This window comes from Stegodyphus dumicola, chromosome 6, assembly GCF_044657685.1.
Source record: "Stegodyphus dumicola isolate Sdum_Otavi_A_Nest chromosome 6, ASM4465768v1".
Lineage (NCBI taxonomy): Eukaryota > Metazoa > Arthropoda > Arachnida > Araneae > Eresidae > Stegodyphus > Stegodyphus dumicola.
Window position 1 is genome coordinate 25,226,409 of NC_140773.1, and position 26,283 is coordinate 25,252,691.

Here is a 26,283-nt window from a genome sequence, read left to right on the forward strand (position 1 = left end):
ATGAAAACCCCTATGCAGTCAGCTTGTTGGCCGGGATTCGAGCCCCAAACTGAACTACCAGTGTTCAGAGTTTACCGCTCTGACGCTGGTAGAACTCCTTCACGAAGATTCCCTTCTCTTAAGCATACAGCCCTTGTATGCTTTGCCATATTCAAAATATTATTTAACCATCATGAAAACGTTAGCGTAGCGTTGTGTATTTAATTATGGCAAAGCACACTAGGACTATCTTCCTAAGGGGAGGGATGCCTTCGAGGAGGACTTTCTAAGGGAAACTGGCTCGTATACACGTTACACATGAGGAAAACCACGAAAACGCCCATGCAGCCAGCCCGTTCGCGGGATTTGAACCTCGGACCGAACTACCAGTGTTCAGCGACTTTACCGCTCATCCGCTGGTGGGCCATGAAAACGTTAGAACCTCATCATGAAGGTTCCCTGCCCTTAAGCATACATCCGTTGTATGCTTTGCCATATTCAAAATATTCATTCAATCATCATGAAAATGTAGAGCCTGAATTAAACATCATCTATACTGTATATTCTGTAGCATCTGTAATATTCTGTACCAAACATATATATGTTATACATGGAAAAGAGAAATGGAAAAGAAATGAAAAGAAGAAACTTATTTTAATTACAAAAACTAAATGCACTCACTTCTTTACTTGCTTAGAATTAATAAATGCATGAACATTGTTTCCTCATCATATAAAACAATTTCAATTAAGCACAGGCTTAAATAATTAGTTCACTGGAAATACATCTGTCATAATTAATAGGGAAATGTAGTGGCTGATAGAATGATTAACAATGATTATTATTTTGGGTTGACAGAATTGCATCAAGTCCAGTAGCCGATGTATACTGAAGGCATCAAAACCAATTCCGAATGTGAGACTCCTTTGCCGATGATTTATTTTTCTTCTTTTTTTCCCTTTCTATTAATTTCGTTCTCCTGATGAGGAGGGATTTTTAGCTGCCCTCGAAATCGATTGAGTGTTTTAATATATGACGCTAAATACAAGATTGTTATTACGATTTTGATCAATTCCGAATGGTTAGCAAGTTGCCTTGACGGATAGTCGATACAAGAAGAAACTTGCAATATTCATAATTCTGAAAAATAGCATTTTTAAATTAGCTAAATGTTGCACTTATAAACCAAAATTAATTTAATTGGTTGCAAACAAAATCAAAATATCATTAATTGTTTCCAAATCTTAGGCTACCTATGTCCTAACTGTAGAATAGCTGAACACTGGTAGTTTGGTCCGGGGTTCGAATCCCGCTGCACGGACGTTTTCGTGGCTTTTCTCATATGTGACGTGTATACGAGCCAGTTCCCTTAGAAAGTCCTCCACGAAGGTAAGCCTCTTTTTAGGCAACTAGCACTCGAGTGGCTTGCCTAACTTAAACAAACTAATCTTTCCAACTCTTACTTTGCTTTTCACCGATAACATTGTTTTTGAATCATTTTCGACGTCTTGCTCTTGTTATATACTTTCAAAGTCTTTTCACAAGGAAATTATTGCTAGATCGTGCACTTTGCGATAACGTACCTTTGTTTGAGTCGCAGTGCAGTCATGTTAAACTGGTGAAGCAAATTCAAATTCGAGAAAGTTTAAACTACTTGGGAAAGATAATTTTGTACAATTTAATCGAACATAATTATTTACCATCAGGTTTTTAGTACTTTGGTCTGTACAGGTCTCAAATATCCCTTTGGAAATCATCTGAAATTATTACTCTTTATTGGTTTGTTTTCTGTTTCAATCCATTGTTTGACTACAAGCAAAATTTCAAGTCGTTCCATTAACTTGATTTCTAAGCTTCAAAACATTAACTTGATATAAACTTCAAAATTACTGACTCTCTTAAAACTTAAACTGTCTGTTGGCCTGTTGTCTATTTGAATTCATTGTTTGATTATAAGCAAAATTTTAAATCGATTCATTAATTTGATTTGATTAAACAACAAACTTAATGAACCTCTTAAAATTTAAATTTGCATAAATAATGGCCGCAAATAAATACTCCATCGTTTGAAGAGGAGCATAGTCAGAATTTAAATTTAATCCAGACTGGGTATAAACAGTAAGAGTTATAGGGAAGTGACAAACTCGCAGGTTTTGAATTTTACATTAATAATTATGGCTGATGCAATAATTAAATCACAATATAGCAGTAACTAGTAATATAGGAGTTTGAAATGAACACCAAAGCTCTTACTGACGGATTTAAAAATTAAAAGAGGGAAAGAGACCTTATTATATCCTGTTTTCAGTTTGTATCTTTCCCCTCGTAAAGTCTGGTGTTAATTGTTTTCTTTGAAGGCCTCCCTTTTTTCGACGCTCGCTGCCAATTGCCCGACGCGCGTTCGTCTAATTAAGCGTTACACCTCGTTAACGGAAGCGTCACGAGAGGAATGGACATATCGTCCCGAGGACCCATTTCTTGTACACGACATGCCGAGGCAAAAGTCCGAAAATGAGCAATTGCAATCTTTCCAGCGAAATATGATTACCAGCTTACACGTCAAAACAGTTGCCAGCGAGGTAGGTTAATCTTATTCATTCTTCTCTGCTTTGTAAAAGTTATATGAGCATGTGTATGGAGTACCAGAAAGTTTCCTGATATTTAGGCTATTGCATAAAGGGTTCATTTCAGACACAACTTATCTGACTGGTCTGCCGTTCTGTCCATTGATATAGTAACCAGCTAATAATGATTTTAATGTTTCCTATTTGACAGTCTTCGGATGTCGTTAAAGAGATTAAGAATGGTAGCATTCGGTAATAATTCCTTCCATTCATAATTTTAACAATAATTATATTACGTCAAGTTTTGTTATTTCCCATAATCCACAATATGGTTCGACACAGAGATCTAGGACTTACTCTAGAGCACAACGTCGCCTCATAAACATTTGAATAATTAGAAAGAATATGTTTTGTGTCAGGGTAGTTTCGATCTGAATGCAGCCCAGTTTTTCCAAGGGATAATTTTGCTTTGGTTTTAGGCAATGAATTGTAATGGAAAATTAGATTTGTTGTTGGTCACAGATGATTTAAACTGATTAACCTTCAAATAATTTTTAACTTACAGTTATTAATAACGGATTGATGGAACTGCTAGTTTTTTTGACTCCATAAATGCAAATATTTGTACTATTTTCATGATTCACGTATTACAATTTATCTTTGGCTGCTATAAAGGAAAATTAATGATTGTGTATCTTCGGTTATTAACCCTAATCTTTTCGATAAGGTTCTGTCATCAAATACTCGATTAAAAAGCAGAAAAAAGAGAACACTTAAAATTTTAGTAGCTGCTTATTTGTATAAGACAATCTAAAGTCACAGCGTGCAGTTAATGAATCAAATAAGCTTAACAAGCCAACTAAATCTATCTTTTCTTTATTTATACTAAGTATACAGCTTCCTTTACTTTTTGGTTGATATTCTTCCTACTTATGAGGCTGGTAGTGAATGTATGGTTTAAAATTAACAAAAGTTTAATTAAAATAAACTCGAGAAGATGGTACTTGCATTTATGGTTTCATAAATTAATAACTTTAGTCTGTTTTCTGTTTATGTATTGAAAAGCTGTCATTTCTCATGTATTTGTATTTTGGTAAAATTATCATTATTGTAGTGATATATTTTTATCTGTCTGAATTGAAGCAAAAATTTATGGTTAAGCTACCAGGAATTTTAAAACAGTTCATTTTTCCACCGCTTGCCTAGACCAATTCCAAATCGTGAATAAAGGGCAGAGTGATTTTTAAGCTATCAGAAGTTTAAACACTTTAATTCATTCATTGAGTAACGAAATCTGTAGCAATAAATATTGTTGCCACTTATATTTAGATCATTGTGATAAGCTTACTTCTCAAATGGCTTCTCAGTGTCAAACTCTATATTTTAAACAAAAGCATTTTAAATTTGTTGCAGCATATATATTGCAATATTGAAAGAAACAGATGAATTTCTGTATTTATCCAAAAGAGTGGAGTAAGCATAACTTCAGATCTATTGTATATTTTAACAACATCTGAAATCTTATAAAGCAAAAGGTTATGAATTTATGCGATTAAGGATTTAAATATAATTAGAGTTATACAAAGCAAAATCCGTTCATGCTTACATATATTTGATAGTTGTTACTTGTGTTAACTGTTTTATACTTCATCCATTTATAACAGAAATGTTGTTCTGAAAAATATCATTGTATATCACATGCCAATTGACAAACACATGTAATAGAAGTGTGTGTGATTATTGCAAAGCCTCGAGGACTATCTGCCTAAGGGGAAGGATGCCTTCGTGGAGGACTAAACTGGCTCGTATACACGTTACACATGGGGAAAACCACGAAAACTCCCATGCAGCCAGCCCGTTCGCAGGATTCGAACCTCGGACCGAACTACCAGTGTTCAGCGACTTTACCGTTCGGCCGCTGGTGGGCCAAACACATGTAAATGAAAGTTTTATATGAGATCTTGTATTCTTTCTAGTTCTTTTGACTAAACATAATTTAATACTAACTTTTAATTCCCAGAAATATGATAGCATAGCATATAAATATCTGAAATGCAACTGTATTTTCCAAATGACATGAAATATGCTAATTTAAACAATTATTCTGGTATTTAGCGAATATAAAATAGGGGTTAATCTTTGGATTATGATAACTTGGCGATTATTTGGCGACCAACCCTACTACAGCAACCTGCTAGTTTGTTTTTTTTCGGACGCCATTTTGTTTTCACAAAGTAAAGGCGCCTTTTTTTTTTTTTTTTTTTTTTTTTTTTTTTTTTTTCCCCAACAATCTGCTAGCCGAATTACGCTTATGCTAGAACTTTTATGGAACAAAACTGCTTAATCATGACGAAGATTAGGTGCGAAATTGGGAGAAAGTGCAGAATCGCCCGGTGCTTGCCGCGTTTTTAAGAATTGCACATACACGGTATCATCCATGTACACGTCGACGTATTTTCACTTAAAAAAAAATCCCAGAATTGCACAAAAATGGCATTGCGCACACTCTTGACTTTATGCATGTACACTGCTAAAGTCCTAGCTAGTAACCTTTATCGCCTTACCAAAATGTCGCCAAACTACCTGTTATCATATTCCAAAGATTAGCCAAAATAGGATTAAAGTTTAAAAAAGACACCGAATAAAAACCGTACCTTAAAATAAATGAAAAATAAACAATAATCATTCAGAATATTAACAAAAAGTGCAAAAGAAAGATTAAGAGGAAACTTTCTTGAATAAATTCATTAGATAATTAATACGTCACGTATTTTACCACTTGGCGAACTGAAATTCTTTCTTCCAAAGCTTTTAAGTTTTGATCCCAGCTGGACCACTTAACCCGCCGGAGAGATTATTACAATTATTGAGATTATAATCTGAACTTGACTTAACATTATTCGAATGGATATAGTTGTTAAATGCTCTTAGCTGAGAAAGGTGATTTGTAGGAGTGCCTGGCCTTTTACTTAGAAGAATGTGCATGCAACTTAAATATTGTGAGACTCTTATCCTTTAATTCTGCCCATTAATCATTATTGACTGATTTCCGACTCTCATGAATTTGTTATCTTTATCGCGAAGATTTAAAGTTTTGTGCGAATTCTCCAAATAAATGCAGAAGCAAATAAACGCTGTCTGAAACATTTATTGGTACCTAAGGCTCCATTTAGCATCATTACAATTTATAAACTGCTTTCAGACAAATGTATTGAAGTAAAAGTATCTGTATACAGCTTAACAACTGACGGTCTTGCAGCAAGAAGAACCCAACTCCATATTTCTAACTTTTAGGAAAAATTTTTAAAAAATTTCGAAAATTCATTGTCTAACTTATGTTTTAAACTTTTGTTCTCATTAAATGTGCTAGTAAAAATGATTTTTTTATAAGCTACTCGAATGCAAAAAAAAAAAAAAAAAAAAAAAAAAAAAAAAAAAAAAATTAACATAAAAGACCCATGAACACAAAATCTACCAAATTGGAGCTGCTGCAAGCCCATCAATTTTTTTTTTTTTTTTTTTTTTGTGCACCGCTATCGTAAATGGGTGAATGCGTTAACTTGTTTACCTAAATGTTAACTTAAATCTGCCCAAAACTGAATTATACCTCCCAAATGAGAGCAACAAGATAGCTTAACCGTACTCTATTGCTTCTTCTTTTACACGGTTTCATTCTGCATATTTGAATTAATAAATCTATAGTGGTTTATTCAAACTATTAAGATTACAGTCGTCGTTTCGTTTTCCTCGATGTGTAATGATAAAGGGAGGGAGGTGATACTAAAAAATCTGATGTGTACACCACATGACTTCCTTGTACGGAATATTAAATTATACGCATTTTTTATTGCATTTCATTTAAACGTATTGGATTCAATTAAATCTACTTCGCCGACAGCGCATAAACCACAAAGAATAAATGCATTCTTTAAAATTCACTCTATTTGTTTACCATAGCGACACTCTGGCGCTAGATTCACTTAACAGTATTATATTTCGTTCATATTATAACTCAGAATGCACAAAATTAGTATCATTTAAAGAATTATCTAATCGTTGCCACATGTTCTATTCAAATACTGTAATAAAGCAAGAACGATGTAAAAAAGAAATTAAGCAAACAAAACAAAAAAGAAACAGTTTTTCACAGACGATTGAGTATTTCTCATTCAATTGATTCAGTTCTCACTTCGCGACAAGGCAAAAATACATAAAAACTCAAAATATCTGCATTAAAAATTACGAAGTAAAACTTAAACACTTATTTTCCCGAAAACATTCCAGAAAGGATTAAGCATGATTTAATTCGCAATAATAAATGAAGGCGTTATCTTTGCTGTTGCGAAGCTAAGTTCCTCTACTTGGCAACAAATCTACTATCCTGCTGTTTTAAATCTAAAGAAGCAATGGCCGCCATCAAAAAAGTTGTTAGGCTTAGTGGCACTTAAACAACTTTAAAATTATTGATAATTCTAAAAATATTGCATACAGATTTACTAAAGGCATAAAACCCTTAACCGGAAGATAAGAACAACATAATTCAATCACTTTTAAAGCAAAAAATGCACAATTTACAAACATATAAGAGTAAAGAAATTGAGATCACTGAGCCGGGTAACAGAGTGGATATATATATAAATATATTTATATACGTTTGGTGCGGCCGATTGCAACCAAAATACGAGGTGCACATCTACATGTTATAGCAGTCCTATATACAAAATTTCAACGTTCTGAGGCTACTCGTTTTTGAGTTATGCGAGATACGTACGTACGCACATACGTACATACGCACGTACGTACATACGTTCGTACAGACGCCACGAAAAATTCTCTTCAGAATTCATTTTAAAGCAGTTTTATAATTTTTTTGGAGGAAAAGATTATTTTATTCTTTCCTTACGTACAGATATCACGCAAAAACATCGTTAAATTGCATTCGATAGCGGTCAAAATGGATATTTTCGTTGAAATATGCTGCCTGAAATTTTTCGCTATTACAATACTTCCTTTTTACTTCGTACAAAGAAGTAAATAAGGCTTTGCTGCTTAAGTTTAAAAATATATTCTCGGCGTGGAAGAGTCTTTCAAGGTTTCAGATTCCAATTTTTGATGCTTTTAAGATTTAAAATTCGTATGAGGTCCAATTTTAGGTTTTATCCTGTAGGACATTAGGCATTGTAGCTGGCACGTGTAGTGCAAATGCATGCAAATGAAAGCAGTAAAGTGTAGATAATGATTTAGGCTTTGCTTTTGTAATGCTTTTTTTTCTTAACATACCCGTGTTCCTAATTATTGCTGTGTCTGCAATGAACTACAAAGTCTTCAAAAAATTAAAATAATATTTTTATTCAAACTAGAACTCGAACATAAATGCACGTCTCGTGCTCACAGTATCTATCAGCCACCACGTGTGTCGATGCAATTTAAAGCAACAGTAAATTTCAGAATTTAAGCTAAGCCTAGTAGCCAAAGTCTCCACGATTCATTTAATGCTAAGTCAACTGAGAATTTTTCCCATGCGTACATTTTAAATGACAGAAGCTATAACGCAAAGTCGAACAATTATAATTTCATCAGAGCTGGCGAAACCCTGTAAAGTGGCCTCAAGAAATAGGAACACGCTCCGGCTTACAATCCAAAACCCTGGACGTAAATAAATCTCTAACTAATTTGCATTTTGGTGGGGAAACGGAAAGGAGAGTGACAGTAAAGGCTGAAATTATAAATAACTGTTTCATGCAAAATAATAGTAACCGAACAGCCTAATTTAATTTTTTTCCAAAAAAATAGTTAAAATTTGGATAACTACAAATTAAATTAAAATTCGAAAGTTTCCAAACTTGCATTTTAATCAAAGCTTTTTTCTTCCTTGTACGAAGTAAAAGTAGTATTATAATCGCGAAAAATTTCGAGTACCATATTTCAACGGAAATATCCATTTTGACAGTTCTTGAATCCATTTGGGCTAATTTTTTACGTGACGTCTGTAGGTAAGGGAAAAATAAAGAACTCTTTTTCCCAAAACGGATTGTAAAATGGATTTGAAATGAATTCAAAAGGAAATTTTTCGTGACGTCTTTACGTACGTACGCGCACGTATGTATGAATGAATGTATCTGGCATAGCTCAAAAAAACGATTAGCCGTAGAACATTGAAATTTTGCATATGGGTCTGCGATAACATCTAGTTTTGCAACTCCTTTTATTGCAATCGGTAGTATCAAACATATATATACATGTATGTGATAAAACTGCAGTTTGATGACACGACATGAATGATTTGATTATGAATGTGGCACAAACTTGCATTAAAATTTTCGGTGAAACAGGACTTTTCCCATGATTCTCTGTGAACATAGGATAACAAAGAGTAGATTAAGACACAATAACACGCCGAATAAATACTAATTCAGAAGTCAAACAACAAAAATCAGCGTTATACCCACAAAATTTTCACAGGACTGTAACAGACCTATTTAAGTGTAATTGAACTATTTTATTCATGTCATGAACTGTAACCGAACTATTTTATTTAAACGCCATCTCGTGGCGATATGAAAAAACGTCAGTCGACCTCCAGCCGCCATGATGATAGCTTACTATGTTATGTTATTCTCAATGTTTGATGTTCCATTTGGTATATGTTTCATTTTTATGTATATTTCTTTTGTTTGTAACCGTTCCTGTGTGCTCTGTTAATAAATCCTTTTAAAGCTAGCCGGCATTAGTGTCTATTGAGGAACGGCTACATCACATTGGCGCCCAACTAAATTTGAATCCAAAATGGCGCAACAAAATGTTTAGAATTTCCGTTTGGCTTTAACAAGCTCTTACTCCCGAATTTAACTTTTAGTTGCTGGAGATCGGCTCAGTTTCTTTTCAGGTGTGGACTACTGGTCAAATATTCTGGAAACGAATTCTGTAATTAAAATTGTCATACCGTGCTGCTAGCACATCGAATCATCAACTGGACAATTTCAACGGAAAAGATAAGTTTTGTTTACATTATCGTTTAATCTGAGTTTAAAGTTCTTTTAAACTGATTATTTATTATAAGCTGCTTCTTAAAGCAAATGTAAATTCTTTACTGAAATCTCATTTATTGATACTACATAAGAGTATTAAACGAAAGCAAACGGCTTTCTGTTAACCAAACGTTATTTCTTGAATTGTAATTTGTTATTTTAAAATGTTAATGCGCATAGTAAATTAATTTGTGAATAATATTGTTTCACTGAATACATGTTTTGATGTTAAAGTTTGAATATATTCATGGACGTTGTTCATTAGAATTTATTAGTTTCGATTCTGACATACAGCAGCAGATGTTTTCCCCCCGCGGAAATGTTTAGACTAGCGATGATTTATGATGTGTTTACGTCAAATCTTTTATTATTTTTATTTCCTTTGAGTGCTGTTGTTCCTTATTAAATGTTTTATTCTACATAAAATAAAATATTGTACTTGTTGATTTATCTTTCGACGAACATTTTGAGAAAATGATTATAGTATAATACTTTAAGAAAATACGATTGTTTTCCTTTAATGAATGCATGTCTTGAAAATATTTCTTGAAGCGAAAGAAAATAATTATGAATAAAATCGAATGACTATTTAAATAAAGTAAAAGAGTTACTAAGTGTGTGTTGCTTAATCAGCTTAATATTTTGTTAAGATTAAGATTTCGAAGAATTCAGCTTAAATATAAAAGCTTATGGTAAGACATTTATGTATGTTTTGTATGTTTTGCTAACTAGTAAACAATTTGTGAGCAATTTATTATATGTTATTTTCTTGATACAAGTTGAATTTATGAGGGCATTTTATGATATTTTTACGACTTCGAAATAATAAACTTTGTGAGTATTATTGTTTACATTTATAAATACTGTTTAATAGTGGTATATAAATGTACGAGTAACATTGTTTACATTCATACATGCTGTTTAATAGGGATATATACATTTTACTTAAAGGTATAATTATTAATTCTAAAATACTGTATTGTGAATAAAATCGAAATAACAACAAATTCAACTTCATCTCTTCCCTCCCCCTGACCTCTCATATAATTATGGCTTACCTTGCCAAAGCACGAAAAGAGGATTTAAAAACTCTAGCTGCAGAACTGGGTTTCACTGTAAACGACACTATGCGAGTAATAGATCTTAAAGATCTTATTGTCAATTCTGACACTTATGATGAGGCTTTTACCAGGAATCTTCTGGAAACTTTAATCGAAACTAGACAACAAAAACAACGTGAAAGCAACGATCTGGAGACACGTCAAAGAAAAGAACAAGAACTTTTATTAGAATTGGAACGTTTAAAATTAAACCTGGCAGCTGCTAGCTCAAACCCTAACTATGCCGCCTTTGTAGTTACGATGGTTTTACCGAACCATCATCTTCAGCTTCAAAACCGCAAATGAACAAGATAGGAAATAATGATTAGATAAGATAAGAAAGCCTGGACAAGAATAAGCAAGTGGCGCCATCTGTTGGCGAAACCAGAACTAAAACATAATTTCTCTAAAAGCCGAAGGCAAATTTGGATTGGAATTAGGATCGTTAACTAGAACAGAAAGATTTTTATGAATGTGAAATGCCTCTAGAAAAATCCAGTTCTCCAATGGAAGATGTTTTTTGAATAATTTTGGCAGCAGAAAAATTGAAAGTGTGATTTTCGGACCAACAATGTTGAGCAACAGAAGACTTCTGTGTTTCCTTTTTTCTAACATATGCCTCATGTTCTTTGACGCGAAATTTTAAGGCTCTCTTAGTTTGGCCAATGTAAATTAAACCACACTGGCAAGGAATCCTATAAATACCCCAGGAATTCATATCCGGAATGGGGTCCTTGAGTATAGAAGTTGGAATTTTATTGATGGGAGAATAAACAACCCGAAAGTTAAATTTCTGCAAAATATGTGCAACTTTATAGCTAATTGGTGGAAAGAAGGGAATGACAACAGAATTTTTATAATCTCCTAAAATAAGAGGTTGGTCCGAAAGGTTGGTCCGAAAATCACACTTTCAATTTTTCTGCTGCCAAAATTATTCAAAAAACATCTTCCATTGGAGAACTGGATTTTCTAGAGGCATTTCACATTCATAAAAATCTTTCTGTTCTAGTTAACGATCCTAATTCCAATCCAAATTTGCCTTCGGCTTTTAGAGAAATTATGTTTTAGTTCTGGTTTCGCCAACAGATGGCGCCACTTGCTTATTCTTGTCCAGGCTTTCTTATCTTATTTAATCATTATTTCCTATCTTGTTCATTTGCGGTTTTGCAGCTGAAGATGATGGTTCGGTAAAACCATCGAAACTAGTCCTGTGAAAATTTTGTGGGTATAACGCTGATTTTTGTTGTTTGACTTCTGAATTAGTAAAGAGTAGATTTCTTCATAGTTAGAAGTGGCCGAAGAATGTAATGACAGAACAATTTTTCGAGCACTGATATAAAACCACTGAGATGTAGATGTGCAGAAATACTGATGGCGTTAAGATACTCGATACTTAGAGAGTCCATCCATTTTGAAGAAGAAACAGTCGAGCCGGATTAAATTACGTACTTATTTAAATTCGCATTTTGGTGACCACAATTCACTTAGCAATCCAATTGTGCCTACTTCCAGAACATTTTTCATACTATGGCAAAGTAAGCGAACGCAGACGATAGCAGAAGTGTCTTAACAGGATGAAAGCGTAAGCGAGAAGAGAGGTGTCGTAGTAGTAATGCAGAGGAAAAAGGGAGGAAGTCAAGTTTGAATTCGAGTTTGGGTTTACAATTATTTTGATTGGGCAAGAGATATCTGCATTAAGCGTTACCTAAGATCGCACGATTAATTTGAATGACACAGTTTAGACTTATGGCGCTATTTCTCAAACAGAGAGATGAAGTCCCCAAATTAAATAAAACTGAAAGAGGTTATAGTTAATTAAAATTAGAAGTTTGCTTTCATATTTTTTATCTGACATGTATATATATAAATTGCGCTAAAGCTGCAAAGTAATAAACAAATAATTTATAATTAGAAAACTTTTATATACCATCTCTAAGGAACAGAAATTCAATTAAAACCTTGAATTACTTAAACAGTTTTCATTCAAATTAAAATATTGAATAATTTTTTTAATAATTCAAAGCTACATACCATTTCCAAGGAACAGAAATTATATACCATTTTCAAGGAACCATGGCTTTTATATACCATTTCCAAGGAACAGAAATTCAATTAAAACCTTGAATTACTTAAACAGTTTTTATTCAAATTAAAATACTGAATAATTTTTTTTAAATAATTTAAAGCTATATACCATTTCCAAGGAACAGAAATTATATAGCATTTCGAAGGAACCATGGCTTTTATATACCATTTCCAAGGAACAGAAATTCAGTTAAAATCTTGAATTACTTAAGCAGTTTTTATTCAAATTAAAATACTGAATAATTTTTTTAATAATTCGTGGCTTTAACCGAATTTCTGTTCCTTGGAAATGGTATATAAAAAAGTTTTCGAATTATAAATTGCATGTAATAAACTAAAACTTTAGTGGCGCAACAGCCCTAATGGGTCAAGGCCCGCAGTTCCCGAAATCTGCTTTCTTGACCGTGGGCTCCGGGGTGTGTAAGCATATGCCCTGAACAAGTGGTCAGCTTGTGGCAGGACCCCGAGTGTTTAGTTCCCAAGCGAACCTGGTACTCATTTTATCGACCCAAGTGATGGACATCAAGGAATAAAAGGCTGAGTCGACCTTGCCCAGCTCGGGAATCAAACCCCGGACCTGTGGTGCTGCTGCGCCATGCGCTAGCCACTGCGCCACCGCGCCTCAAATTACATGTACACTGACAAAAAAAAAAAAAAAAAAAAAAAAAAAAAAGCGGGAGCGGACAGTTTTATATCTATATGCGTTTGTAAGTTCTATATTCTATATCTATATCCGGTCAGTTTTATATCCGTTTTACTGGGCCGATTGACGAAATTCAACTTACGTTTTTCATGTCTCGAAAGCGCAGCTTAGGATATGTATTAGATTTATATATAGCATTGTTCTAATATAGGTATTTTGACACAAAATCGGACTTTTTCTGAAATAACATATCAAATTTTTTTTTTCATATTTCAACTCTACGGCTCAAATTACGCCAAACTACCAAGTTTTGTAAAAATCGCACAAGTAGTTTTTAGAAAATTAGCTCTAAAAATTTTAGCTACTCAATGTTAATTGAATTTGATATATACTTATTAATATCTCTTTTTTATTAAACTTACTTAATTCCTTCTTTCAGAATTCGAAATTCGGGTTCATTCATTCAAAAAAAAAAAAAAAAAATTTCGCCATTGATTGATTTTCATCACCTGGGTCGATAAAATGAGTACCAAGTTCGCTTGGGGACTAAACTGCGACCCAAGCTGACCACTTGTTCAGGGTACATGCTTACGTACCCCGGGGCCCACGGTCAAGAAAGCAGATTTCGGGCATTACAGGCCTTGGCCCATTAGGGCTGTTACGTCACTGAGTTGTTATATATTTATTAACCTCTCTTTTTTTTTTATTAAACTTATTTGATTCTTCCTTTCATATTTCGAAATTCAGGTTCATTCCAAATAAAATTCGCCAATTTTTTGTGATTTATTTTTAAAATTTGTAAATTTAAATAACTTTAATACTTTTCTCTATAAAAAATTTCAATTATAATCTATAAAATTTTTACCATCATCTTAAAGTAAACGTATTTCTAAGCATAAATGCAAAAAATTACAGATTTTTATTCAAAATTTCCGAAGATATACGTGAATTGATATATTTTTGCGTTTTGAAATTTGGCATATTCGTTGAAAGCGATAAAACATCAAATGTGGTTTAGACACTTTGCTAAATTTATTTGGAAGTAGAAACGACGTGACGTTTTACGACACAATGTAAAAAGGTAGAAACGAGTTGTTTTTTTTTTTTTTTTTTTTCCGCTCCGGCATAATGGAAGGGAAAGGAAAATTGGTTGCCAAGTTAAGAAATTCGCCAAGTGAATTATTCTTGGCGCAAACTTAAAAAATTGCGCCAAGACGAATTTTTGAATTTTTCCGTAAATTTCGCACCAAATTTTACAAAATTTAATACGTAGGCATAATTTGAGTCGTTGAATCGAAATATGGAAAAAAAAAAATGTTATGTTATTTTAGAAAAAAGTCCGATTTTGTGTCAAAATACCTATGTTAGAACAATGCTATATATAAATCTAATATATATCCTACGTCGCACTTGAGACATGAAAAACGCAATTTGCCCAGTAGAACGGGAGATATAGAACTATCCCCCCTTTTTTTGTGCAGGTACATATATATATATATATATACCCCTTGCCTTGCCTTTTTTTCGCAATCGTTCGTCATATACATACTTCCAATTACAGAAGAGTTTAAAATGAAGATAATATTCATATTTTGGCAATGTCAAATTAAGGAAAAAAAAAAAAAAAAAAACTTATTTTTGACAAATAACGAAATTAAATTTTTAACTCAATCTTCTTTTTCGTATTCATATATTTAGGAAAATTTTATTCTCGTTATGAAAAAATAAAATTATATTTTATCGAATAAAGTTTGACTCTTGAAGGGAAAAAAATTACCCGAATTTTTAATTTCAAAATTCGTAATTTTTAATGTTATTTCAACTTGCTTTGAGGAATCGGTTGATTAAGTTAGAATAATTTAAGGAAATAAGTTTAAATGAAGTGCAGTAATAATGTGAATAATTTAACAAACCGTACAGGGAAGTTATGTGGTGTCCACGATTTTTTTATTAAGCTCACATGAAGATAAAGTACTGTTCCTTTTTGATTATTGAAAACTCTTTAAAGCTGTCTTCTGCCCTACGAACATATCTTCATTTTCCGTTCATGTTTGTATTTAAAACTCAAAAAATTTTTGTAAAAATGCTTCGTAATTATTTATATTGTTAAAGAAAACGATTACGGACACCAATAAGCTGGCTTTTCCTGCCATAAAAACGAAAGATTAACAGGCGTAGATGTCTAACTGTCACTTGGCCTATTTGTAACGTGCAAAATTCCAATTCAGATCCGGCTGATGGCTTGGAAATTCTCATGTTTGAGACTTATCAAGCATAAAGTCTATTGACATTTCAACTGCCCTTCCCTCTAGATTTATATCTTTCAGAGCATTTTAAATTTGACTATGCGGTATAATCGTGACTCAGCAATTGATACAAATCATTTCCTAAACCGTTCGCTTCCATTTCAATTCTCAAGACAAAACATGAAACAAAACAAAAGAAGATGGGCGAACTAGAAAGAGAAATGGACTATGTATTATGAAAAATATTCTTTCATAGGGAGAGCTTGGAAGAGGGAGAAAAAGGAGAAGGATTTCGCGGTGGGAGGTTTAGAAATAGAAGGAATTGCAGTTCGTCTCCGTCTGTACAACATCCTCGGCATATGCATCACAGAGGTATAACTGCTGTTCCTGAGGATCGAAGCTAGTATTTTTCTCGTAATTAGTTCCATCACTCTTTCAAGGCTTCGCCATTTTTTTATTACCGCTCCTGTTACCAGTCATTGCGGCTTGTAAAGGGAAACTTACGGGAATAACTCTAAAATTTCCCCTTTTTCTATCGTTTCCAGAAATATTCTTAAAAGAGCACCGCCAGCCTAAATCTCGGCAATGTGAACATACTTTTGGTAGTATTGGTGAATTTGAAACTAGGTATTTTTCGATGTTAGATACGCCCCTTACCGGCTGGCATACATGAATTCTCAACTGAGACTGCTCATCTTTCATTGATCAGGTAGTTGACACACCACATTTTCAATTCCACCTTTTTTCTGTAACATAAATTGTGTTTCAATAAACTACCAAGACTTTTATTATGTTTTTGAAGTGAAAAAGTTCAATATCCTCGTACTTACTGACGTATATCATTCTGCAACAACATTGTGGTGTTGTAAACCGGAAAAAACTACATATTGGAGTCGATGTGGTGGAGTGTCCTAATCAATAATGCTCTGCTGTGGTGAAGAAAATTCCTCAAAAATATCTTATTTGTGTTTCCGACACTGCGTAAAATTCAGCTATTATACAGAATAACTTGACATTCTATAAAATGTTTACAAAGTACATTTATTAGCCCAAAGGGGTAGTCTGCCCAGAAGGGCTATTAACTTCCTTTTGGCATTTTGCGTTGATTCACAATAAACCGCGAATCACTTTTTAAATTGTTGCACCAAATATTAGAGCCCCGTATTATATTTAAGGAAATTAAATAACGATGAATCTGCATGGATGTATGTATGTTTCTCGCACTGTGATAAAACAGCGGTACACAGAGCCAGCAAATTTTAAATAACGTAATCTTCCACCGAATATGGGCATCTGGAAGCCCTAATTTGGAATTCGAAATTTGTTTTATTATCAATTTCATATTTTATAAAACTTTAATGAATTTTTGATTAAGAAACTCAACGATTTCAAAGCGAGCAATGGCAACACTGCACGGGAAAAATAACTTTTTTTTCTTTTTATTTCCACCACGTGAGACTGTATATCGGAAATTCTAAAGATAGGCTGTTTTGAATATTTTGTGACATTGGTGTTGAATTGAATTTTATGGTTTAAGCGCGAAGAACATGATATTTAATAAATAAAGGTAACACACAAAACGTTTTAAAAAAACGCCCCTTTGGGTTTAATATGAAATCTGAAAGATTTCAGATTTTTTTTTTTTTTTTTTTTTTTTTGTTCCTCGTTTATTTTGGCTAATTTTATTTTACTGTAACTAAGTTTACTGTGGCGAACTTAGACTTGAATTGGCTTATTTGATTACAGCAGAGCATTCGAGACCTATCTGCCTAAGGAGAGGGATGCTTTCGTGAAGGGCTTCCTAAAGGAAACTGGGTGGTATCGACGTTACACATAAGATAACACACGGAAACGCCTTCAAGCCAGCCCATTATGTCTCCTCATCCGCCTGGAATCAAAACCAGGTCGAAATGGCAGTGTTTAGCGTCTGTACGTCTTAGCCGTTGGTGTGCGACGAATTTAGCTCAAGCATTAGAGAGATAGGACGTTTTACTGGTCAATTTAAATCTGTCAAACTTTAATTAGTAATAAACAAGAGAGATGACAACATTTTATTAACAAACTTTAATCATTATTATGTTCTTTTATTTATTGCAATTGTCCGAGCTCGAATGATATATTAACTACAGTGCATTTTCCATATCAAACCAAGAAATGTTTTATGTTACTTTTATTGTTTGCTGTACCAGATTTCTCTCTTTACTGGTAATGCACGCGCAATTATGTACAAACTTTCTTACATAATTTAGATTACATGGTAAAAATATAAATCTTAAGCACACTTTCTCTTTCTAATCAACATTACTTGAGTTAGTATTTAAAATTAAGCAAAAAGCAAACTTAGGTTGTGGAGATATTGAGTCTGGGGTTGCTTTCTGTTAATCTAGGATTACTCGTGTACCTTAGCGTTTCTCTCTCAGTTACATATGTCACAATTTTTTTAGAAAAATTGTTCAATAGTTACCTAATGTAACTGACGGAAGCAATAGATGTAATTATTCGATTTTTAACTCTCCAGCTGAATATGTACGACCTAGACTGCAACGACAATATTTTTAAATGAAAATATACGAGTGCAACTTAAAACTTGGGTATTTTGGTATTTTAATCAAGAAAATACCTCATTCTCGTGGCAGTTTGCAGAAATTTGGGGTTTGAGAGCGAAATCCTTAGCCGTTTGGAAGTTTTAATGATTGAAATTCGAACTCTATTGAACAGATTTAAAAAAAAAAAAGAAAATAATTCAGTGTCTTTCAAAAGGTTGGTTTGGTTTATTAGATTACGGCAAAGCACTCGAGGGCTATCTGCCTTAAGGGAGGGATGCCTTCGTGGAGGAACTTTTAAAGGAAACTGGCTCGTATACACGTTACACATGGGGAAAACCACGAAAACACCCATGCAGCCAGCCTGTTCGCGGGATTCGAACCTCGGACCGAACTACCAGTGTTCAGCGACGTTACCGCTCGGCCGCTGGTTGGCCCTTTCAAAAGGTAAATAGCCTCTATCAATGACTGAGTGGTTAAGGTCGCTCAATACTGTAGTTCGATTCGGGTTCGAACTTAGCCGCACGATCTCGCTATATGGTTAATTTTCGTGGTTTTTCTCGCATGTAACGTAAATACGAGCTAGCTTTCTTTAGAAAGTCCTCCATGAAGACTTCCCACACTTTAGGCAGATAACCGTCATGTGTTTAGCTATATTCAGAAAACCTAATCCAACTAAATGATAAACAAGCATAGACCTGGCTTCCTCTATTATTTTTCATAGTTGGGCGGAACGAAAACGTAACTGTCGGTTGCAAAAGAACAGTTTCGCCCAGTAGAAATACAATTGTGCAATACATTATTAGAATCTCAATATGAATAGCATACAAAATCAATACAAATGTTGATTTTGCATGCAACATAATAAATCAACATTCTGTGTGTTGACTGATGATGTTCTGCAAGTGACTATACGTGTGGGAAATAAAAGCACAGATCAGCATCACAAAGGTTGTACGTGACCATGCAGTCTCACTTTAAACAGAATATTGACGTTGACATTCTGAGAAGAGACGTCGCACCTTTTTATTTGTATGAGTCTTTTCAACTGCAGTTAGCAACAAAAAAAAAAAAAAAAAAAAAAAAAAAAAAGTACTCATTGCACACGATTTATAAATATACACTGAAGGTAGACATTTGTTCTTCTTTGGCACTTGACTGCAGATATTTTACGAAACAACTGTAGTATATAAATAACATTTTATTCAACAAGTCTGTAAGATGTATTGTAAACTGCATGCCATTTTTATGTTATTCTTTCACGCACGTTCTATTTCTTCCGTCAACTGTCACCAGAATGCAAATTACATTGAGTTTAAAACTTGAGAAAGTTGCGTTATTTATAGAAAGCGAGAGAAATATAGTGTGATATATAGTGTGATATAAATATTATTCAAAGATCTGAAGATACAGATCTGATTAAATTTTGTTTGTACTTATGTCAAAAAATAAGTACAACCAGTCACGAATTTTTGAGCTAAGTATTATTGCTTTATTTGAGAATATATTTACATGTGAACAGCCTTTTTTTTTACAGCTGAAAATCAATAAGAAACAGATTGACCGATAAACATGTGTAATCTGTGATAAAGATAATTTCTAGTAATTTTTCTCCAAAGCTGGGAATTTTATCTCACGTGATACACCATCAAGTGTCAAGCTGTAATAAGAAATAAAGAAATTTATAATTATTTTATATACAAGCGTATGCATTTTAACTTATATATCAAATATATATATCAAATATGTATTTTAACTTACATAACATTACATATCAAAGAACATTTACTAAATAAGGGAAAGAGGCTAAATTGTCATTATTTATTCTCAGTTTTGTTCCACGTGGAAAGGTTTCTCCGAAAATTTGGAAAGTTTTCATAATATGTTTGTTTTTAGTTTAAATTTAAATAAGTTATTTAATGAGTAATTAAACATACTATAATCACTTGAAATAGATATTAATCTAAAATATCTATATTTAGCTGTCAATATCTTTGACTTAGCAGTCAAAGATATTGACAGCTAAGTCATAGATACAAGTCAAAGTGACAGAGCAGTAACCAATAAAAATGTGCAACCAACGAAAATGTGCTGAATCCAAATTTTAGATTTCAGATTGAAAATAAATATAAATTTGGTTTATTTTTCTTTGCATTAATGTTATTATTTTTGATGTATGGTTTAATAAATGTTTGATGAACGAAATTTAAAATTTAGGTTATTTTTATTTTTTGATAAGAAAATTTAATTTTCCTCTCAACACCCCCTCCTCTCAAAAAAAAAAAAAAAAAAAAAAAAAAAAAAAAAAAAAAAAAACACTTGTCCGTCAGTCCTGTTTAGGTCATGCATTCAGCCCACATTCTGCATTAAATTTGAACTTGAGAATACTGCTATGAGGTATAATTTTTCATAAATCTTTTGGTTAAATTTTCTTAAATGCGTTCTTAAATGCGAAGATGAAAACTTATCCTCAGAAAGAAGGGCAAAGTGGTGTAAAAAGGTAATTAAGTTAAATTTTGCAAAACTTTCATAAATATCATATATTTTTTTTAAATACGCACGCAAGAAAGAGATAGATGCTGTGACATAATTATGCATTAACTTTTGATAAATTTCCATGATCTTTGTCTCTAATTTATATGAATAGGCTCTTTGTTCACAGTTTATTTTAATAGTATTTTAATTCTGTGCAGCTTGTTAAGATATCATTGCACGTGGCTGAATTAAATATGTATGCTTGTTATTTATAACATGCAAGCATGCTAATTCTCCTAACGGTAGAGAGGATATATACATATACTTGATTCTTCTTTTTCTGTTCACGTATCTATCAACCATTTTTAAAGTCCGGTAATTGACAACTTATAAATAATATTTTTGATACAATCTCTCTAAAATTCTACTTCTGTAGTACAAAAATTGGTACGAAAGAGGCTGACTAAATTGGTATGAAAGAGGCTGACTAAATTGGTACGAAAGAGGCTGACTACATTGGTACGAAAGATGCTGACTAACATGCTACCTAAAACCATTCTTTTATATGCGAAGTCTTTCCATAGTCTCTGCAGACATAATTTTGACTATAAAGCACAGCAAGAAATATAAATCTGCACAAAGAAAGCAAAAAATGTATATTGAAATCCTGGAAAACCTCTGTAGTATTTTCTATTATAGCACAGAGCTTATAAGGATAAATTGATAATGATTGTTGGTGAATAGAATGCCTTGAAAATATCTTTATTGGGAGGTTTTTTGGAATTAACTTTTTTAATTAATTCCAGTAAAGCGCCCACTTAATAGTAAGAGATAATGATTAATAAGGAATATGTAATTTTTCTTTTTATGAAATAACTCCTGTTCATAAAAAGAACCTAAAATGGAATTTTTATTTAAAATTAGACATTTGACTCCCACTTGTAATTTTCATATTGGCGGTTTTATGTTTTTTACGGAAGAGAAGAAAACATTTTATACAGCTTATTACTAATATCAGGAAATTAATTGCAAAGTAAAACGATACTGTTTTTTATCAACCCCCTTAATCGCCAGATTTGGTTATATAAGCACTGTTTTCTCTTCCTTAATGATATTATTTATCCTCCTTAATGAACAAGCGGAATTTTGCCTATAAAATATTTAAAAAACTAACAAGGTTATGAAATTATATTCTAATATTTTACTTCAGGGAAGATGTTCTGAAGCTATTAGAAGCACACCTTGAAATGCCTACCATTATTGGAAAGTGTGTAGAACAAGAAGCAACAAAACATTCTTTTCTTATTTCTTTTAGCCCAAAGGGGCAATTTGCCCAGAAGGGCTATTAATTTCGTTTTGCCATTTTGCGTTTATTCACTATAAACGGCGAATCACTTTTTAAATTGTTGCCACCATATATTATCGCCCTGTTTTATATTTAAAGAAATTAAATAATGAAGATTCTGCATAAGTGTATGTATGTTTCTGGCATTGTGATAAAACGACGGTACCTAGAGCCATCCAACTTTGAATAACGTACGTCTCAACCCGAATATTGGCCTCTGGAAGCCCAAATTTGGAATTTGGAATTTGTTTCATTATCTATTTCATATTTTGTAAATCATTTATGAGTTTTTAATTATGAAACTCAACGATTTCAAAGCGAGCAATAGCAACACTGTACGAAAAAAAATATTTCTATCTTCAGCGCGCGAGACTGTGTATCGGAAATTCTAAAGATATGCTCTTTTTAAATTATTTTGTGATATAGTTGAATTGAATTGAATTTCATGCGAAAACATGATATTTAATAAGTAAAGGTAACACACAAAACTTTAAAAAACGCCCCTTTGAGCGTAATATAAAATCTGAAAGTTTTTTTTTTTTTTTTTTTTTTTTGTCGTTGTTAAATTCTGTCTTGAAACTCTATAAAGGTTTGAACATGTAGCTAAAATAAAGGTTTAAGAAAACTTATTTTGTGATAATGAATCTTAAATATAGCTGACTTTATTTCGTTAAAATACGAAAAAAATTAAAATTTAATTTCTTGAGATAGCAAAGAAAATCTCCGCTCCCCTTTTTGAAAGATGAACATTATATTTTACTTTACACCATGAAGTCTTTCAGTACCATTTATTATTTCTGCGGGACATTTTTATGTACATGATTTTGCTCATTTTAATGGCAACTGTTTTCTTTTAAACATCTATTTTGAGTAGAGGGTTGTGTTGCTATGCATTTTAAATAATTTCGCTTAATCAGCGCATTTGACAGAGATTTGAACAGTAGGTTTTATTTCCGTTTATTTATTATAAAAGAAACAGGCTTGAAACAGACGTTTACACAGATATGGTGAAACCTTCCAGATGCCAGAATGAAAGGCTGTGTTGTATAAATATTTATACTCGTATAAGTAAACAAAGGAGTAATAATAACATATTTATTTCGTGGGTTACGACATCTAAACAGTCTAGAATGCAAAACGAAAACTGGTACGCAATATAAAGTTCTATTGGGTAAAGCTAAAAATAAGATGCCCATTTGAAATAGACAAAATAGTGTATACCAAATTTACTCTGCGGAACAGACAGCAATTAACATTAGCTATAAATAATTCCTTACATGTCGGATATGTACTTTAAGTAGCAATGCCTCTTTATGAGTAAAACTCGTGAGATTTGTATTTCGAGCTCTCATTAAATCATTACATCGTTTATTTGCTTGACTCTTTCCATTCTTATTCTTCTGGTTTAAATTGCTTACTAAAAAAATCTGATGTGTACACCACATGACTTTCTTGTACGGAATATTAAATTATACGCATTTTTCTTGAATTTCATTTAAATTGATTGGATTGAATTAAATCTACTTCGTCGACAGCGCATAAACCACAATAGAATAAATGCACTCTTTAAATTCATAATATTTGTTAATTATAACGACACTCTGAATGCACAAAATTTATATCATTTGAAGAATTATCGGTGCCACATGTTCTATTCAAATATTATAATAAAGCTAAAACGATGTATGAAAGAAATTAAGCAAATAAAAGAGAAAAGAAACAGTTTTTCACAGACGATTTAGTATTTCTCATTCAATTAATTCAGCTCTGACTTCGCGACAAGGCAAAAACACGTAAAAACTCAAAATATCTGCATTAAAAATTACGAAGTAAATCTTAAGCACTTATTTCCTCGAAAAAATTCCAGAAAGGATTAAGCATTATTTAATTCGCAATAATAAATGAAGGCGTTATTTTTGTGTTGCGAAGCTTAGTTTCTCTAGATTGGCAACAAATCTACAATTTTGTTGTTTCAAATGTAAACAAATATGTCCACCATGTTATTTAAAACTTAACAGCACTTAAACAGCTTTTAAATTGTTGATAATTGTACAAATATTGCTTCCAGAATTACGAAAGGCATAAAAACTTTAACCGGAAGATAAAAACAATATAATTCAATCATTTTTAAAGCAAAAAACGTACAATTTACAAACATATAAGAGTAAAGATACTGAGATCACTGAGCCGGGTAACAGAGTGGACATATATATACCAAAATACGAGGTGCACATCTGCATGTTATAGCAGTCCTATATACAAAATTTCAACGTTCTGAGGCTACTCATTTTTGAGTTATGCGAGATACGTACGTACGTACTTACGTACATACGTTCGTACAGACGCCACGAAAAATTCTCTTCAGAATTAATTTTAAAGCAGTTTTATAGTTTTTTTGGAGGAAAGGTGTCTTTTATTCTGTTCTTACGCACAGATATCACGCAAAAACATCGTTAAATTGCATTCGATAGCGGTCAAAATGGGTATTTTCGTTGAAATATGTTGCCTGAAACTTTTCGCGATTACAATACTTCCTTTTTACTTCGTACAAGGAAGTCAAAAGGAATAATATTTAACTAGTATAAGGAAGCCACAGCATGATTAATATTTGAATGTTGTTAGATAGTAATGTAATGCAATGTAATGTACGAGTGTGCTGCAAATAATAGTCGACCTCATGGTTAACGCAGCAAATCCAGCACAGACAAACAAAAATACAGTCAAAAGACTAAAACAAAAGATTAAAACACGGATTAAAACAGAAATACAGTTAAAATACATCAAACCAAAATTCCCAGTATTTTTCTGTTGCCTTTTATGAAGTTCATCACATCCTTTGCAAATCTATACTCTTTATTGAGGCAGTGGAATTCCTTTGTTACCATGTTTTTCCGTAATATGTCGCAATAATACGCTGTCTTCGACGAAATATCGTGCATTGCTTTTAGCGCTACAAAAAACTACGAAGACTATTATTTTTCAAATTAAATCTTTTCAGCTACGCCGCGAAGCGCCCATGCGCAGTAACTATTTAATTACAATCCAATTCACATGTCATTCTCATATTTTTAGAAACTTCAAAATTCAACAAATAATCTTTCCTTTTACCCGAAATGTTCCATTTCTCTTTGCAGCAATCATTTTTGTTAGACAGTATCAAGTTTATACTGCCATCAACTGAGTTGCGAATGCTTTGAGAGTAAGAAGTAGTATAAAAAGAATATCTGGACTTAGACGGTTGTTAAGAGGAGTTCTTTTAAGACGCCTTCTGCGTAAAAAAATCATGTACTAAGTGTATTTTGATTTGATTTATTGGTAAAGCACTCGAGGGCTATCTGCCTAAGGAGAGGGATGATTTCGTGGAGGGCTTTCTAACGAAAACTGGCTCGTGTACCTATTATACATGAGGCAAATACCGAAAACGCCTATGCAGTCAGCCCATTCGCCGGGATTTGAAATCCAGCGACTTTACCGGTTGGTTGCTGGTGGAATGTAAGTGTATTTTGACAACTACTAGTAAATGCAAGCAGCAAGGACAAATAGTAAATTAAAAACTAGAAGTTAATGATGTTCTGTTTCTAACGAAAGTTCTCTTATCAGATTATCTAGTGAAGTAGCCGCCGGTGGCCCGCATGCGGCCCCCTAAGCAATTTTATGCGCCCCGCGAATATCAGTTATGTATTTGCTGTAAAGATTTTAAGATTTGAGTTATTTGAAGTCCGAGTTTACATTATTTAGCTTATCATCTAAAACATACATGACAATAGCACAGAAAATTTATAAATGGAGCTAATTATTTTGCATCGTGACATAAAGCATATCCAAAGATTTGAAGATACAAATTTTATTCTATTTTATTTGTTCATGTTCAAAAATAAATAAGCTCAGTTACAAATTTTTGCACTAAGAATAATCACTTTGTTTGGAAATACATTTATATGTGAAGAGCTCTTTTTCGCAATTGAAAAAAAAAAAAGTTCAAGATTGACCGATGATCATCTACAATCCAAGATGAGTACAATTTCTAGTAATTTCTCTCTCAGGCTACAAACTTCAGAATCGAAACGCCGTTGTGTGGCAAGCTGTAGTTATAAATAGAAAAGTTTACAATTATTTACTTGCAAACATATTATTTTCTTTATCTGTCAAAGAAAAATTTCACAAATAAGACACTAGATTGTTTTGCTCCACTCGGAAAATATTCTCCGGAAGCTTAGAAAGTTTTCATAATTTGTTTAGTTTAAATTAAGTAAGTTATTTAGTGATTAATTAAAC

General features: G+C 32.7%; 1 protein-coding gene across 2 annotated transcripts in view; it reads left to right on the forward strand.

Moving 5' to 3' along the window:
• The window catches only part of LOC118202807 (uncharacterized), a 319,541-nt gene that overhangs the window by 34,406 nt on the left and 258,852 nt on the right, over positions 1-26,283 (forward strand). The window contains exon 1 of one of the 2 annotated variants that reach the window (XM_085818191.1): positions 2,431-2,558. The exons of the other annotated variant lie outside the window; for it this stretch is intronic. Coding sequence (XP_085674317.1) covers positions 2,469-2,558 — 90 coding nt within the window. The 5' untranslated portion in view covers positions 2,431-2,468. Of the gene's footprint in view, positions 1-2,430; positions 2,559-26,283 lie in introns of those variants that run through there. 2 annotated transcript variants of the gene reach the window in all.